At 45.1% G+C, this 13,668-nt stretch overlaps 1 protein-coding gene across 1 annotated transcript in view; it reads right to left on the bottom strand.

The window, feature by feature from the left end:
• Nucleotides 1-13,668, bottom strand: part of kif6 (kinesin family member 6) — a 171,107-nt gene that overhangs the window by 52,850 nt on the left and 104,589 nt on the right. Inside the window, exons 14-16 of the mRNA XM_057344758.1 lie at nucleotides 12,082-12,163; nucleotides 11,821-11,956; nucleotides 11,514-11,572 (exon numbers count right to left, since the gene is read on the bottom strand). Coding sequence (XP_057200741.1) covers nucleotides 11,514-11,572; nucleotides 11,821-11,956; nucleotides 12,082-12,163 — 277 coding nt within the window. The remainder of the gene's footprint in view (nucleotides 1-11,513; nucleotides 11,573-11,820; nucleotides 11,957-12,081; nucleotides 12,164-13,668) is intronic.

Here is a 13,668-nt window from a genome sequence, read left to right as displayed (position 1 = left end):
GACCATGTTGGTATCTCCACTAAACTCCTCCCTCCGGTAGGAAGTGGTCTCTGTAGCGCATCCCCCGCTTGAGGAAGTAGCGCTTACCCAGTGGCCTTACGGTACCAGGCGGCTTCTCGCTGTTAGAGAAACAAGGCCGCCGCCTGTGAGGCCGAAGGCAGGGGCCTTCCCACCTTTCAAGTAAAGCTCTGGGACCCCCTACCTACCCACTGGTAGGTTACAATTTCGCGGTAGCGCTCACGGCTGACACGCCCAGGCCAGTCACCGTCGCTTCGCTAGAGATTGTGACAGGGCACAGTGTTGTGGCGTTTTCCATAGGAACCCCATCTGTCGGCTCGACACAACGTCGAGAGACCGACAGAAAGGGAACGTCTTGGTTACGGATGTAACCTCAGTTCCCTGATGGAGGGAACGAGACGTTGTGTCCTTCTTGCCACAACACGTGCTGCCCACTGCAGCAGTCGTGAGAGGTCTCAGGCTCCTCAGAACTAAGGTGAATGAATGAGGCACGCCGTCTCCCTTTTATACCCGGATATCCGGGGGCGGAGTCCGGCATGCAAATTTCATTCGCCAATTTTCATTGGCCTTTTCTAAGAAGTCGGAAGCGATTGGTTCTCAGGGACGAACCCCATCTGTCGGTTCGACACAACGTCTCGTTCCCTCCATCAGGGAACCGAGGTTACAACCGTAACCGAGACGTTCTCCCTTGTGGAGATGTAAGCTTTTAATGGCTGTTCCACTGCACAGATTATTACTGGCAAAGAATTCAATATGAAGTGAAAAACATTGTAAAAAGCAGAACATTTTGTATCCATGGACTCACAATAGATTCTGTTATGGACAGAGCAGAGAATGCATTGCTTTATTATGCACAGCCCATCAAAAGAAAATCATGTTTTTAGGAGGAGGAGTTTCTTTATTATTCAGCCACCGGAAGCATTGTGTTAAAAGCAGAGCAGTGATGTAACTGGGAACTGACCATCTGTTCTTTAATGTTTTTTTTAGGAGCACACACTAGAACACTTCTAAATAGATCCCCCTAAAGCAATAGCAGTGAAAGTTTAATAATAGGATTATAATTATAAGACATTTTAAAACTCCTCAGTGACACTATGTCTGGTATTGTTACTGTACTGCATTGAGATGACCTAATAAATCACCAAATAAAGGCCAATTGTTTAACAATTTACATCAACAAGACAACATAACACCCTTAACAACAAGGCATTTATAGCAATGCATTGCGACACATCCAGTGTGTTCAAAATGTTGAATAATAATGAGTTCTATTGTCTTTTTTGAGTTATAATGAGTTCTATTGTCGTATCGCATCACGTCATGTGTAGAAAGGGTGTTACAATGCATTAAGGTTGTACTTTTTTTACGGTATACTTTTATGAGCATATCCTGGGAATTGCACCCATGACTGCAGTTGCTATGCTACACAAGTTGAGCTGCAGAAGATAGTTTTTCATAACCTCAAAACCCTCATGCTATTTTGAGTAATACTTGGATGGATAGATGGATCTTAATTAATAATTCTCTTTTTGGAAAGATGCATGTACCATGTGGCTCCAATATTACTTTGCATAATATTTCCTTACATAATTGCTGTTATTTTTAAACCGCCTAATTTTACGGCTCAATAGACCCAAAGAATCATGACACATCCTCAATTGCAACATTCAAGCATGACTTCATGTGGCCTGCTGTTGTGCCAAACAGGCCTATACAATGGTAACAACACTTCCACAAGCTTTTACATACTGAAACACAGGCATCGCACAGATGGCAGGACAATTGTGCCTAAGAGTATTGATTCATGTGAGTGTTTGCATTGCTTTCTGTCTTGCATCTGAAAGCGTAATTGAAGCGATGTACGGAACATTGTTGTATAGGATAATCTTCATTTTAGCAAGATTCCTACAGGTTTTATTTGACCATTCCAGTTGTCCTGGTGTGTGAATTAAGAATACAGAATGTTTACTTGTCATCGCTGCTTTAATCACTACAGCTTTATTAGCATGCCATCATATGTGTCATGTGACAGTGTTTTGAATTAATCATTTGTTTTGGCTCCAACCAGAATTTGCACGCAGCTGCTATGTACAATTTGTGTTTTATAGACTCTTGAAAATAAAGGTGCTTAAAAGGTTCTTCACAGCGATGCCATAGAAGAACCAGTTTTGGTTACACAAAGAACCAATCAGTCAATCTCTTTCTTACCTTTTAAAAATTCTGTGAAACAGAAAGGTTCTTCGGATGTTAAAGGTTCTTTATGGAACCATTTAGACAAAAAAGGTTCTTCTATGGCATTGTGAAGCACCTTTATTTTTAAGATTGTATAAGATAATTCTCATGCAACTTGATCACATTTTAATGACACTTTCTTATATTATACTGAACTTATTACCACCTCTAACATATTAATTGCATGAACTGAATCTGGATTTCCTCTAACTTGTTTTAATTCATCACTTTTTTAACAGGGAAAAAGTTAAGCAAGAGATCGCAAAAAGAAATTCCTGTGTTGGAATCTCGGGTCGATGCACATACGACCGCTCCAACACTGGCTACAGAGTCAAGTTCCTTGGAGAGCGTGGCACACCGGCAGCAGGCGTATGGTCATCACGCTTTTCTGCCGACACACCCTAACCCCCTGGTCTCCATGACCTTCTTGCGGACAGGGGTCCCCTTTGGGATGCCTCCCTGCAAGGTTGGGGTGCCGTGTGCAACGGGCAAGCAGTGTCGGGGCGGTGGACGGGCCCCCGCCTGCGTTGGCATTTCAACTGCCTAGAGTTGTTGGTTGTGCTACTTGCATTGAGGAGGCTACTACCTCTCGTGCAGGGAAGCACGTGCTGGTCCGGTCGGACAGCACAGCTGCTGTGGCGTATTCTTTCACTCACAGCAGCTAACATGACTCGCCCGACGCCTCCTCCTCTGGAGTCAGCAGGTGATCAGCTCCCTGCGAGCCACACACATCCCAGGCGTCCTGAACCAGACAGCCGATGCGCTCTCTCGTCAGTCGACGCCTCGCGGAGAGTGGCGACTCCCTCCCCGCGCAGCCGGCTCATTTGGGGCAGTTCGGCCAGGCACAGGTGGTCCTGTTGCCTCCCCGGACTCCACCCATTGTCCGCTTTGGTACTCCCTGTCCGAGGTACCCTCGGCACGGATGCCCTTGCGCACAGCTGGCCGCGGGACAAGCGGAAGTACGCTTCCCCCCAGTGAGCCTCATTGCACAGGTCCTGTGCAAGGCCAGGGAAGAGGAGCATCAAGTGGTACTAGTTACGCCCCTTTGGCCTAACCAGGACTTGGTTCTCGGAGCTGAGGCTCTGACAACAACTCCCCCCTGGCCGCTCCCCCTGGCGGACAGCTTCCCCAGGGGAAGGGGCACGTTACGGCATCCCAGGCAAAACCTGGTCTCCATGTCTGGACGGGACGAGGAGATCCTGAGTGACCCACCCCCGGTCCGGTTGGGACGTCACTCAGGCTAGGGCTTCGGCCACTGGGCGGCTATACGCCCATAGGTGGCGCCTCTTCTCGTCCTGGTGCTCTTCTCGGCGAGAAGACCCGCGGAGTTGCTCGGTCGGGTACGAGCTGTCCCGTCCTCAAGAGAGACGGGGGAGTAACCTCTCCCCCTCCACACTGGGAATGTATGTAGCCGCTACGGCCGCTCATCATGACCCAAGTGCTGGGTAGCCTCTGGGACAGCACGACCTGGTCATTAGGTTCCTAAGGGGCGCGAGAGGGTGACCACCTTACCCGCGCTCCGTACCCTCTTGCGACCTAGGTGGCGGGCCTCAAGAGGCCCCGCCCCCTTCGAGCCTCTCGGGGTTGCCGCTCTTTCTCAGTCTTGATAAAGACGGCTTTCCGCATGGCGCTCACCTCCAAGAGGGTAGGGGATCTACAAGCACCCTCCGTGTCCACAGATTGCCTAGAACTCGGGGCCGGGATTCTCACGTTATCTTGAGACCCCGCCCCGGCTACGTGCCCAAGGTTCCCACCACTCTCCCGAGAGACCAGGTGGTGAACCTGCAGGCGCTCCCCACCGGGGAGGAAGACCCAACCTATCCGTGTTGTGTCCAGTACGCGCACGGCGCCTCTACTTGGACCGCACGCAGAGCCCAGAAGCTCTGAGCAGCTCTTTGTCTGTTTCGGAGGTCAGCAGAAGGGAGGGCTGTCTCCAAACAGAGGCTGGCGCACTGGATCGTGGATGCCCTCGTTAGGGCATACCGATCTCATTTCGCCCCTGCCCGTTGGGAGTGAGGCACACCCCTCATGGGCACTGGCTCAGGGCGCCTCTCTGGCAGACATCTGCAGAGCTGCGGGTTGGGCTATGCCCAACAACTCCGTGAGGTTCTAATACCTACGCGCGGAACCGGTGTCAGCCCGCATCCTGGCAAGGTGTGGGACCGGCAGCCGGTAGGGCGTACGCCTGCGGAAGCCCTTCCCCCTCCGGGGGGAGCAGTGGCGATCCCGCCTCACTTCTTTCCCCTCGGGTAAAGAACAGGCATTCCATCCATCACTAAGCACCCTTCCAGGGGACAGGCTGGGCAGAGCAGCCCTGCCCCCTTAGGCCGGGGAACAGTTGAGTTATCTCCCACATAGCTCTAACCGGACCTAGTGCTCCAGACGTGGTAACCCCCCCTCCGTGGGCTGTTCCGTCTGATGTATCCTCATGAATGGTTCCCACCTTGGCAACCCATGACCTCCCCAGGTGGACTCCCACCTTGCGGTTAACTCCTGCAGTCCGCACATTCCTCCCATGAGTTCTCCCCTGATGGTGAGACCATGTGGTGTCTCCACTAATTCCTCCCTACGGTAGGTAGTGGCCTCTGCAGCGTTTTTCCCCCCCAGGGGGGAATAATGCTTACCCAGTGGCCCGTACGGTGCCGGGCGGCTTCTCGCCATTTAGAGAATCAGGCCTCCGCCCGTGACGGCCGGCGTTAGGGGGCTTCCCAACTTTTTGTGGAAAGCTCTGGGTCCCCCTTCCTCTCCACTGGAAGGTCATAATTTCGCGCTAGCGTGTTCGTCTGACTCGCCCAGGCCAGTCAACGTCGCTCCGCAGAGATTGTGACGCGGCTCAGTGCTGTGGCGTTTTCCATAGGAACCCCATTCTGTCGGTTCGACACAACGTCGAGAGACCGACAGAAAGGGAACGTCTTGGTTACGGATGTAACCTCGGTTCCCTGATGGAGGGAACGAGACGTTGTGTCCTCCTTGCCACAACACGTGCTGTCCACTGCAGCAGTCGTGAGAGGTCTCAGGCTCCTCAGAACTAAGGTGAATGAATGAGGCACACCGTCTCCCTTTTATACCCGGATACCCGGGGGCGGAGTCCGGCATGCAAATTTCATTTTCACAGAATACTAGGGATTTAAGAGGGGAACACTAACAAGGAAAAATTACACAGGTCAGGTGAGGTGAATGAAACACTAATGGGAAGCTAACAAGGAAACAAGGGGGCGGGACCAAGGCACACGACAGGACAATACGTGGCGCAGTCACAACAAAGGCCACGTGTTTCCACACATAACACAACAAGCACAAAATACATGATACAATACTCGTGAGGTCACTGTATATGTTTATCTATAAACTTTATGTGTGTAACAAGCACCTCGCATTATTTTACTCTATAGCCTATACATATTAGCATGTGATGTGTTAAACGGCATTTACAATCGCATGTTAGCAAGCATTAAAAATTATACTTATTATAATAGTTTTTGTGTTTTAGTACTTCAGAATATTTCTGACACTCTCTGTTTCGAGTCACTTTGTCCCAGAATAATGTAAAAAGCACTCTGTTTTTAATAATGAAAACTAAAGTAAGAGATCTAGACCTTATCATTATTATATCAATATAAATATTCCTTAATGGCAAGTAATTGTCAAAATTACTCTGGTTTCATGATTCTGGCTCAATACAATACAAATCACATGTGAAACAACCAAATACATGTATTAAACATCTTACCGTTTGAGATTAAAGACAACCATGAGGCTGTCTTAATTTTAAGATATTTACAACAGCTTTTGTTTCGAGAATTTGGATTATTCTTCATTTTAATCTTCAATCTTGAGGAAAAAATTTAACAACTGTCTTAAGAAGTTTTGTTGGGGAGGAAAACATACTGTGACATTCCAAACTTTTTTCATAAATTACAAGTTAAGAAGATTTTCTTCTTAAGAATGTTTTGTGAATCTGGCCACAGGGTCTTATGTGAGGATATTTTTGTCTGAAAAAAAACTATAATTTGATGTCACCTACATCACCACAAATTGTTTCAAAAGGTTTCAAGAAAAAAGGCTCTACTACTCGTTTTCCAGACACTACTGCAACTTCGAATGACATCGGGTTCTATGGTCAGATGAAACCAAATAGAGCTTTTTGGCAATAAACATACAGAGAGGTAGCCAAATAGAAAAGTACCTCATGCCCATAGTTAAATATGGTGGTAAATACTTAAAAAAAAAGACCCTGGGACCTGATGGCATAATCGTTAACAGACAGATTTCCTTGACGTAATGACTTCCCGGAAGTGTTGAATAAACTGTAATATGGATTGTACGGGAGGGCCAGCTTGGGACCAGAAGGTCTCGCCTATTGGAGAGCATTTCCTGAGAGTAGCGAGATGACGAACGAGATCCTGGAAGCCTCAGTAGGGTAGTAATGCGAATTCGGTTGCAGGTATAGGTTGCACTGGAGGATTAATTGATTGCAATCCTCCAGCTGGTGTAGGGAGCTGGTGCAACCATGGGACTTGCGGTGACAGACGGCGAAGTATGGATGTTGATGGTTTGTGGTTGAGGTGGGGGAATGGTGCTGGATGCTGGTGTTAAAGCCAGCTTGAGTGCGTCCACGGTCTTCTGAAACGAGTCTTTCCTGAAACCTTTGTATCACTACGTCGTTCTTATATATTGCTACCAGTCTTAAGGTATAAATTAAGAATGACGTAGCGTTAAGAAGGTTTCGGGAAACCCACACCTGGTCTTCTGTCACAGAACCACTAGGCAGACGACAGGTAAGATACGTCAACGATCTTTTATTAACACAATAGAAAGCAGATAAGTGAGTAATAGCATTAATGTCGATGACTGGATATATTGAATGGTGTTATACTGTCTTGATGTTGCAGGAGATTTTATGCTTCCGATCTCCTCCATGAGAGATGCGAGACCGGTGTAACGCACAGCTGACACTCATTACCACTCGCGCTACCGGCACTTGGCAAGAGTGCACCAGCCCGTCACGTTGGCTAGAGAGGACGATCCATCTCGGTTATGCGATCCAGTTCGCCAGGCACCCGCCCAAGTTTCAGGGCATTCTCCACACCTCGGTTCGAGGGGAGAACGCCCCCGTGCTTCGGAATGAGGTTGCCGCCCTTCTGGCGAAAGGTGCGATCGAACCCGTCCTTCTAACCGAGATGTCTTCAGGGCTTTACAGCCCATACTTCATAGTGCCCAAAACAAGCACCTACATAAGCTGCCGTTCAGGATGCTAATGCAGAAGCGCATCTTGGGCTCAGTTCATCACCAAGATTGGTTCGTGGCAATCGACCTGAAGGCCGTGTACTTTCACGTCTCCATCCTCCCTCAACACCGGCTGTTCCTGCGGTTCACGTTCAAGGGAAGAGCGTATCAGTATAAGGCCCTACCCTTCGGTCTGGCCCTGTCTCCTCAGGTTATCCCCAACTCAGATACTCAACTATTTCAACGACTGGCTTATCTTGGCACACTCGCGAGATGTGTTGTGTACGCACAGGGACCTCGTGCTCCGGCACCTAAACCGTCTGGGCCTACGGGTGAACTGGGAAAAGAGCAAGCTCTCCCCAGTGCAGAGCTCTTCTTATCTCGGTATGGAACTAGACTCTGTCCGTATGTCAGAGCGTCTCACCAACGAGCGTGCAGTCGGTGCTGAACTGTCTGAAATTGGTCAGGTGGACTTCAGTGGTCCCGCTCAAACATTTTCAGAGGCTCCTAGGGCACATGGTGTCCTCGACAGGGGTAATCCCTCGGGTTGATGCACATGCGGTCGCTTCAGCACTGGCTTCAGAGTCGTGTTCCCTGGACGGCTTGGCACACCGTCTCCAGGCGCATTACGGTTACGCCTCTGTGTCTCCGCACCCTCAACCCCTGGTCAGATCTGGCCTTTCTCCGAGCAGGGGTTCCGCTCGGGCAGGTTTCGAGGCGCATCGTGGTGATGACAGATGCCTCCCTGCAGGGGTGAGGTGCCGTGTGCAATGGGCACACAGTATTGGGGCAGTGGACAGGTCCCCGGCTGCGATGGCACATCATCTGCCTAGAGTTACTGACTGTCCTTTTGGCACTGAGGAGGCTCCGGCCCCTAGTGCAGGACAAACACGTGCTGGTCCGGTCGGACAGCACGGCTGCCGTGGTGTTCATCAATCACTAAGGTGGCATACGCTCATGGCAGATGTCACAACTCACCCGACACCTCCTCCCCTGGAGTCAGCAGGTGACCAAGTCCCTGCGAGCCACTTTCATCCCGGGCTACCTGAACCAGACAGCCGATGCGCTCTCTCGTCAGGGGATGCCCCGCGGAGAATGGCAACTCCATCCCTGCGCAGTCCGGCTCATATGGGAGTGGTTCGCCAGGCGCAGGTGGATCTGTTTGCCTAATTATTAATTAATAAATTAATAACAAATAATGATAAATAACAAATACAAATAATAAACAAATAATGATCAATTATCAATTAATTAAACGATTTAACCACATTGCATGTTCGTCTCACGTGAACATCACATTGGATTAAAGCCGTTAGGAAATTTTCCTCGCATAAGGTTTGTATTTGTTACAAATACAATATTTAAAATCAATATTTTGCATCCAATAATTTGCTCATGTGGTAAGTAACTCTAGCTGTTTAATATGCGGATCCAGCCGATTGTAACGTTAACCCCGCTTCGCATTAGGCTTCTGGCAGGTTTTACTATGCGATATCAAGCGGCTGAACATTATCCATTACTTACAATATAAAAACAGTGGAAAAGAAACCTTTAATTGTAATATGCTGGAGGGCTTTCGCGTGCTCATTGCTTTGTTTCAGAAATTAAGTTTAAGAATGCAGTTTGAAAATGCCTCTGTTTATGACATCATAATCCTGTAACCAATCACGTTAACAGATTTGAGCCATAGATATGTAAGGATGGAACATAGACTTGGCACTGGAACAATCACTAGCTGAGTTTCCATCCAAAGTTGCGAATTTAGCTTATGCGTACAATTGGAATATCACATAAAACATTTGCGAAAAAGCACCGTTTCCATCCAACTACTCAAACGTAACTCTGGTTAGTCAGGTTATGCCATCTCATAGTGCAGTTACATGACTATTTGGAGGAATTTATTCTGCAAATGCATTTCCATCTCCCATTATTCGCATTCACCCTTTTTCGCAAAAAAGAAGAAAAACACCTCAAGTGTGCGTAAAAACTTTTTTGCGAATTAACGTTTTTCATTTCAAAATGTGCCGTTTTCATCACTCGTTTCTGATGCGAAACTGATGCATAAAACCAGGGTAATAGAAACCCAGCTACTGCTGTTTCAGCTCTGCTTCTGCAACACGAGCACGCAATGCTCACACATAGAATGAATCATCTGTGTACCTATTCTGTTGTTTAGTCTGACGTCACGCACCACCACACAGTATATGGAAGGTCATATACTGTTTCCGGGTCCAAACGCTCAATAAGATACTTTAGGCCAGGGGTCTTCAACTGGGGGTCCACCCATAGGGGGTCCGCGGTGGGAATGCAAGGGGTCCGCTAATTACTATTTACTCACAGGCAACTTTTTGTTAATAACATAAAGCATGGGTACAGAAATATTACAACCAATGTTCTCTTTAAGCTGCGCACGTGCGCGGCCGCACGGACTCATTGAAGCTCCCGCGCATTGCAATTTTTACCTGCGTGCGTGCAGACAAAAACATCCATTCAGGCAGCGGAAGCAAGCAATGGAAGAAACGTTACATCTGCATCATAAAAACCGGTAGGGTTACAATCAGTGCATTCTCAGAGTCTCCCTACCGATAAAAGTATGCATGAAAGGAGTTGCGTGCAAATAAAGTGCATTCTCATATGTTTCTGAACGTCTGTTCAAATTTGTTAAAGCTGTAAAGCAATAATTTGACAGCCAAATGACACCACACAGCTTCTGAACTGTAAACTCTGACAGAACTATCGTACGTGTTTAAAATCAATGAACTTTTATTTAAATATAAGTATTTAAGTATAAGGGGGTCCCTGCTCCATGCATCTCTCATCTAAGGGGTCCTTGCCCCGAAAAACGTTGCCAAGACCCTTGCTCTAGGCAAACAACAAAACATGCTAATATACGTTCATGGAAAGCTGTAAAACTATTGGAAAACCACGATCCTAACCTTTATCAATGATTCATTTTTCATAATTTATTCAAATATTGATTCATATATGAGATTCCGTAAGCCTGGAGACCATAGCGTATACTGTGAGTTAATAAATGCTCCGCTTAAATATGCGATGTGAGTAAACAGTGCTCATTAACAGCTGTTACAGCTGTAGCACTGCTTGAAATGAATAGATGCTTGGACCCGGAAACGGTATTCCTTACGTCACCCACTTAACAACCGAATAATCAACGGTCCGAGCTCACACGATTGAAAGGAGGTGGGGACTAATTTACATATTCATGAATCTGCATGTACTAAATGAAGCAAGGGTGTAGAGTTACATTCAAGTCATTTTAAGTCATGAACAAATTATTATCACAGGAAAAAAACTTTGGCATATGCTATTTAAATGCTTAAAGATGGGTTTTAAGTGATAGACTTATCAAATGCACTGGGACTTTAAGTAGTTTAATACAGAGCAGCAACATAAATTAGACAAAATGAAGGGGTATGAATACTTTCGCAAGCCGATGTATGGCCATATGAAATGAAAAACATGAGTTTGGTGCACACAGGGATTAAATTGTGTCCCATGTCCACAGTTCTTTATTGTTGTGGACCTATTTTTATACCAGAGGTCCTGGACTTCTTGTTCCGATACATGGCATCATGGAATATATCAAATACGAATAGTAAAAAAAAACTGACTTTCTCTGCTAGAAATCTTATAATGAGGCTGGGTAAGATCTTCCACTAGGACATATGTTTAAAAGAAAAATCAACATAAACATGGGTCACTGAGCACAAAATCAAGATCCTCCCATAGCCAACCCAGTTTTGCTTTATTCTGTATTGTTTCATAATGTGATATTCCCCCACTTCCAATTGTTTTACTTTAATGAAATGTTGTAATTTTGATTAAGTATAAAAGATCAAAAGGAGAAACAAAGCAGATTTATTTTCACTGCCTTCTTTGCTCATATTTACCAAGGGTGCCAATATCTTTGTCCATGACTGTGTATTTTGTCATGCATGAACTTAAAGATCCAGTGTATGAAAATTAGCGACATCTAGCGGCAAGGTTGCAAATTGCAATAATAATAATAATCTTACCAGGTTAACATGCAGCTGGTGTGATTTTGACTGGCTACTTTGTCCTCTGCACTATGAGCCTGACACAGAATGATACAAGTACAGTATTTGTTATAGTTTGCTTTTTATATGAAACCAAATTACATATATAATTAAATTACATAAAATATATAATTTAAGCTAATACACAAGACTGCAGCATTTACACTGTTACATTGACAATGTTACACAAGTTACATAACATATGCTGCTACATGCTTAGTGTATATTAATAAAGCAATATTAGTGAAGCCAAGCATATACAATTCAAATTGAAAAGCAATGACACCTGCAGTCTCGTGGCCTCCTGGGTCCACCAATACTCGAAATCCCTTTGCAGTTTCACTTTTGACTTTTCACGTAATAGCTGTAAATGTTCAATCTCAGTTTTAAGGCCTTTTAGACGTCCAAATGTGATTTTGTATCTATAAAGACAAATCTCAACATTATTAATGTAAATAATATAAAATCCACATAATACAAGAAAAATATTGTAAAATTGATTGTTGTCAAAGAAGGTAAATAATTAATTACAGATATTTCAACACACCTTTTCTTTTCTTCCTCTATCTGATTAAGGATTCTTTCCTCCACAGGGTCTGAATCTGATTCTGTTTGGTTGCCGGTTAGACCTGAGGGGATAGAATAAATTAGATATAATAAGAAACTTGGCAGTGTTCTCTTAATATTGTCAACGGTGTAAATAATGATACCCAATAGCCAGAAGTGCATACATTAAGAGTCAAACATTTTGAAATGCTAAAGTTCATTCAGTATTAAAAAACAACCTATTTAGGTTAACTGTTGGCATGCATAATCTTTTTCTTTCTTGTCCTTGACACAGCAGGAGAAACCTTGCTTAGGACCAGTGGGGGCAGTGGCAAAAAAAATGTTTAACTGTTCAGAAATATAAAACATAATATAACAAAAATGAGTTTGATTAGCATGTACATTTGGTTCTTCACAAGTAACACTTTGAAACAGCGATACTGATAAGAGTGTCTCTCTTGCCTCCATTGATTTTTAGACCTTGTCCACTACATATTTGTTTTGGCCTTCTGTCTACACTTAACAAAAGCAGTTTGTGTGTTGTGTGGACTATAAAAACAGAGGCATGTGAAAACAATGAACTTTATAGTCTCGCTGTCAGGATCCTGTCCTTCCTATTCTGAGTTTTCGTGCCTTGTGGACAGGGTCGTGACAGTACAATGTCTTGTGTGTGTGTTTCTCTTGTGTGGAGACACGTGGCGGTTTGTTTTGACATTTCGTCGCGTGTCCTCCTGTCTTTCATTTAGCTCCGCCCCCTTGTTTCTCCGTTAGTCTCCCATTAGTGTTTCATCCCTCTCACCTGTCCCATCATCTTCCCGCCAGTTCCCATTAGTGTTGAGTCTTGTCACCTGCCCGTCTCCGTCCCCGTGCAATCTCCCCTTGTTAATGTTTCCTTATTTAATGTCTCAGTACCCTTTGTCCCTCGTTGTTGCATTGTTCCTTGTACCTCCAGTGTTTGTTTACCTTGCCCGCGTGTTCCGGATTCCTTGTTCCTGTTTGCCGTGGACTTTCCTTTTTCTTGTTGGACTTATTCTTTTGGATTATTCTTCGTGTTTGTTTTATCCCACTTGCCGGAAGTATTTTAGTTTGATTACTTGTTTTGTTTGGTACCGTTTTCCCCATCGTGGGTTTTTTGTTTCTGTTATTAATAAAAAGTATTTTTTGTTAACCCTTCAACTGCCTGCACTTGGGTTTTGTCTCCACCGTTCCTGACACTTGCGTTACCTGCAGCAACATTTCTACCTCATTGTCCATCGTTTAAAAAACAACACGTTAACAAAAATAAATACGATTGTGTTTAAACAACAGCAATATAAGATTAAAGTCATATTATTTTGAGAATAAAGTCGTAATTTTGTGAATGTGTTTGGAGTCACAGTGAACAGTTAGATATGCAAAGCAGATATAAAATTCGCTACACACTTTATTGACCTTTTCACACTTCCGCGTTTGCTAAGCAGAGTTGTATGCGTTTCTATTTAAAATGAAACCACATTTAAAAAAAATTTGTTAGAATTGCAGTACTTGATGTGGTGAACGTGTGTAATTATAACTAGTATATAAAGTAGATATAAATTCTCTAGAATTT

The sequence above is a fragment of the Triplophysa rosa genome, linkage group LG10 (assembly GCF_024868665.1).
Source record: "Triplophysa rosa linkage group LG10, Trosa_1v2, whole genome shotgun sequence".
NCBI lineage: Eukaryota > Metazoa > Chordata > Actinopteri > Cypriniformes > Nemacheilidae > Triplophysa > Triplophysa rosa.
Note: the sequence above shows the minus strand (reverse complement) of the source record. Positions and strands in the feature narration are given on the sequence as shown.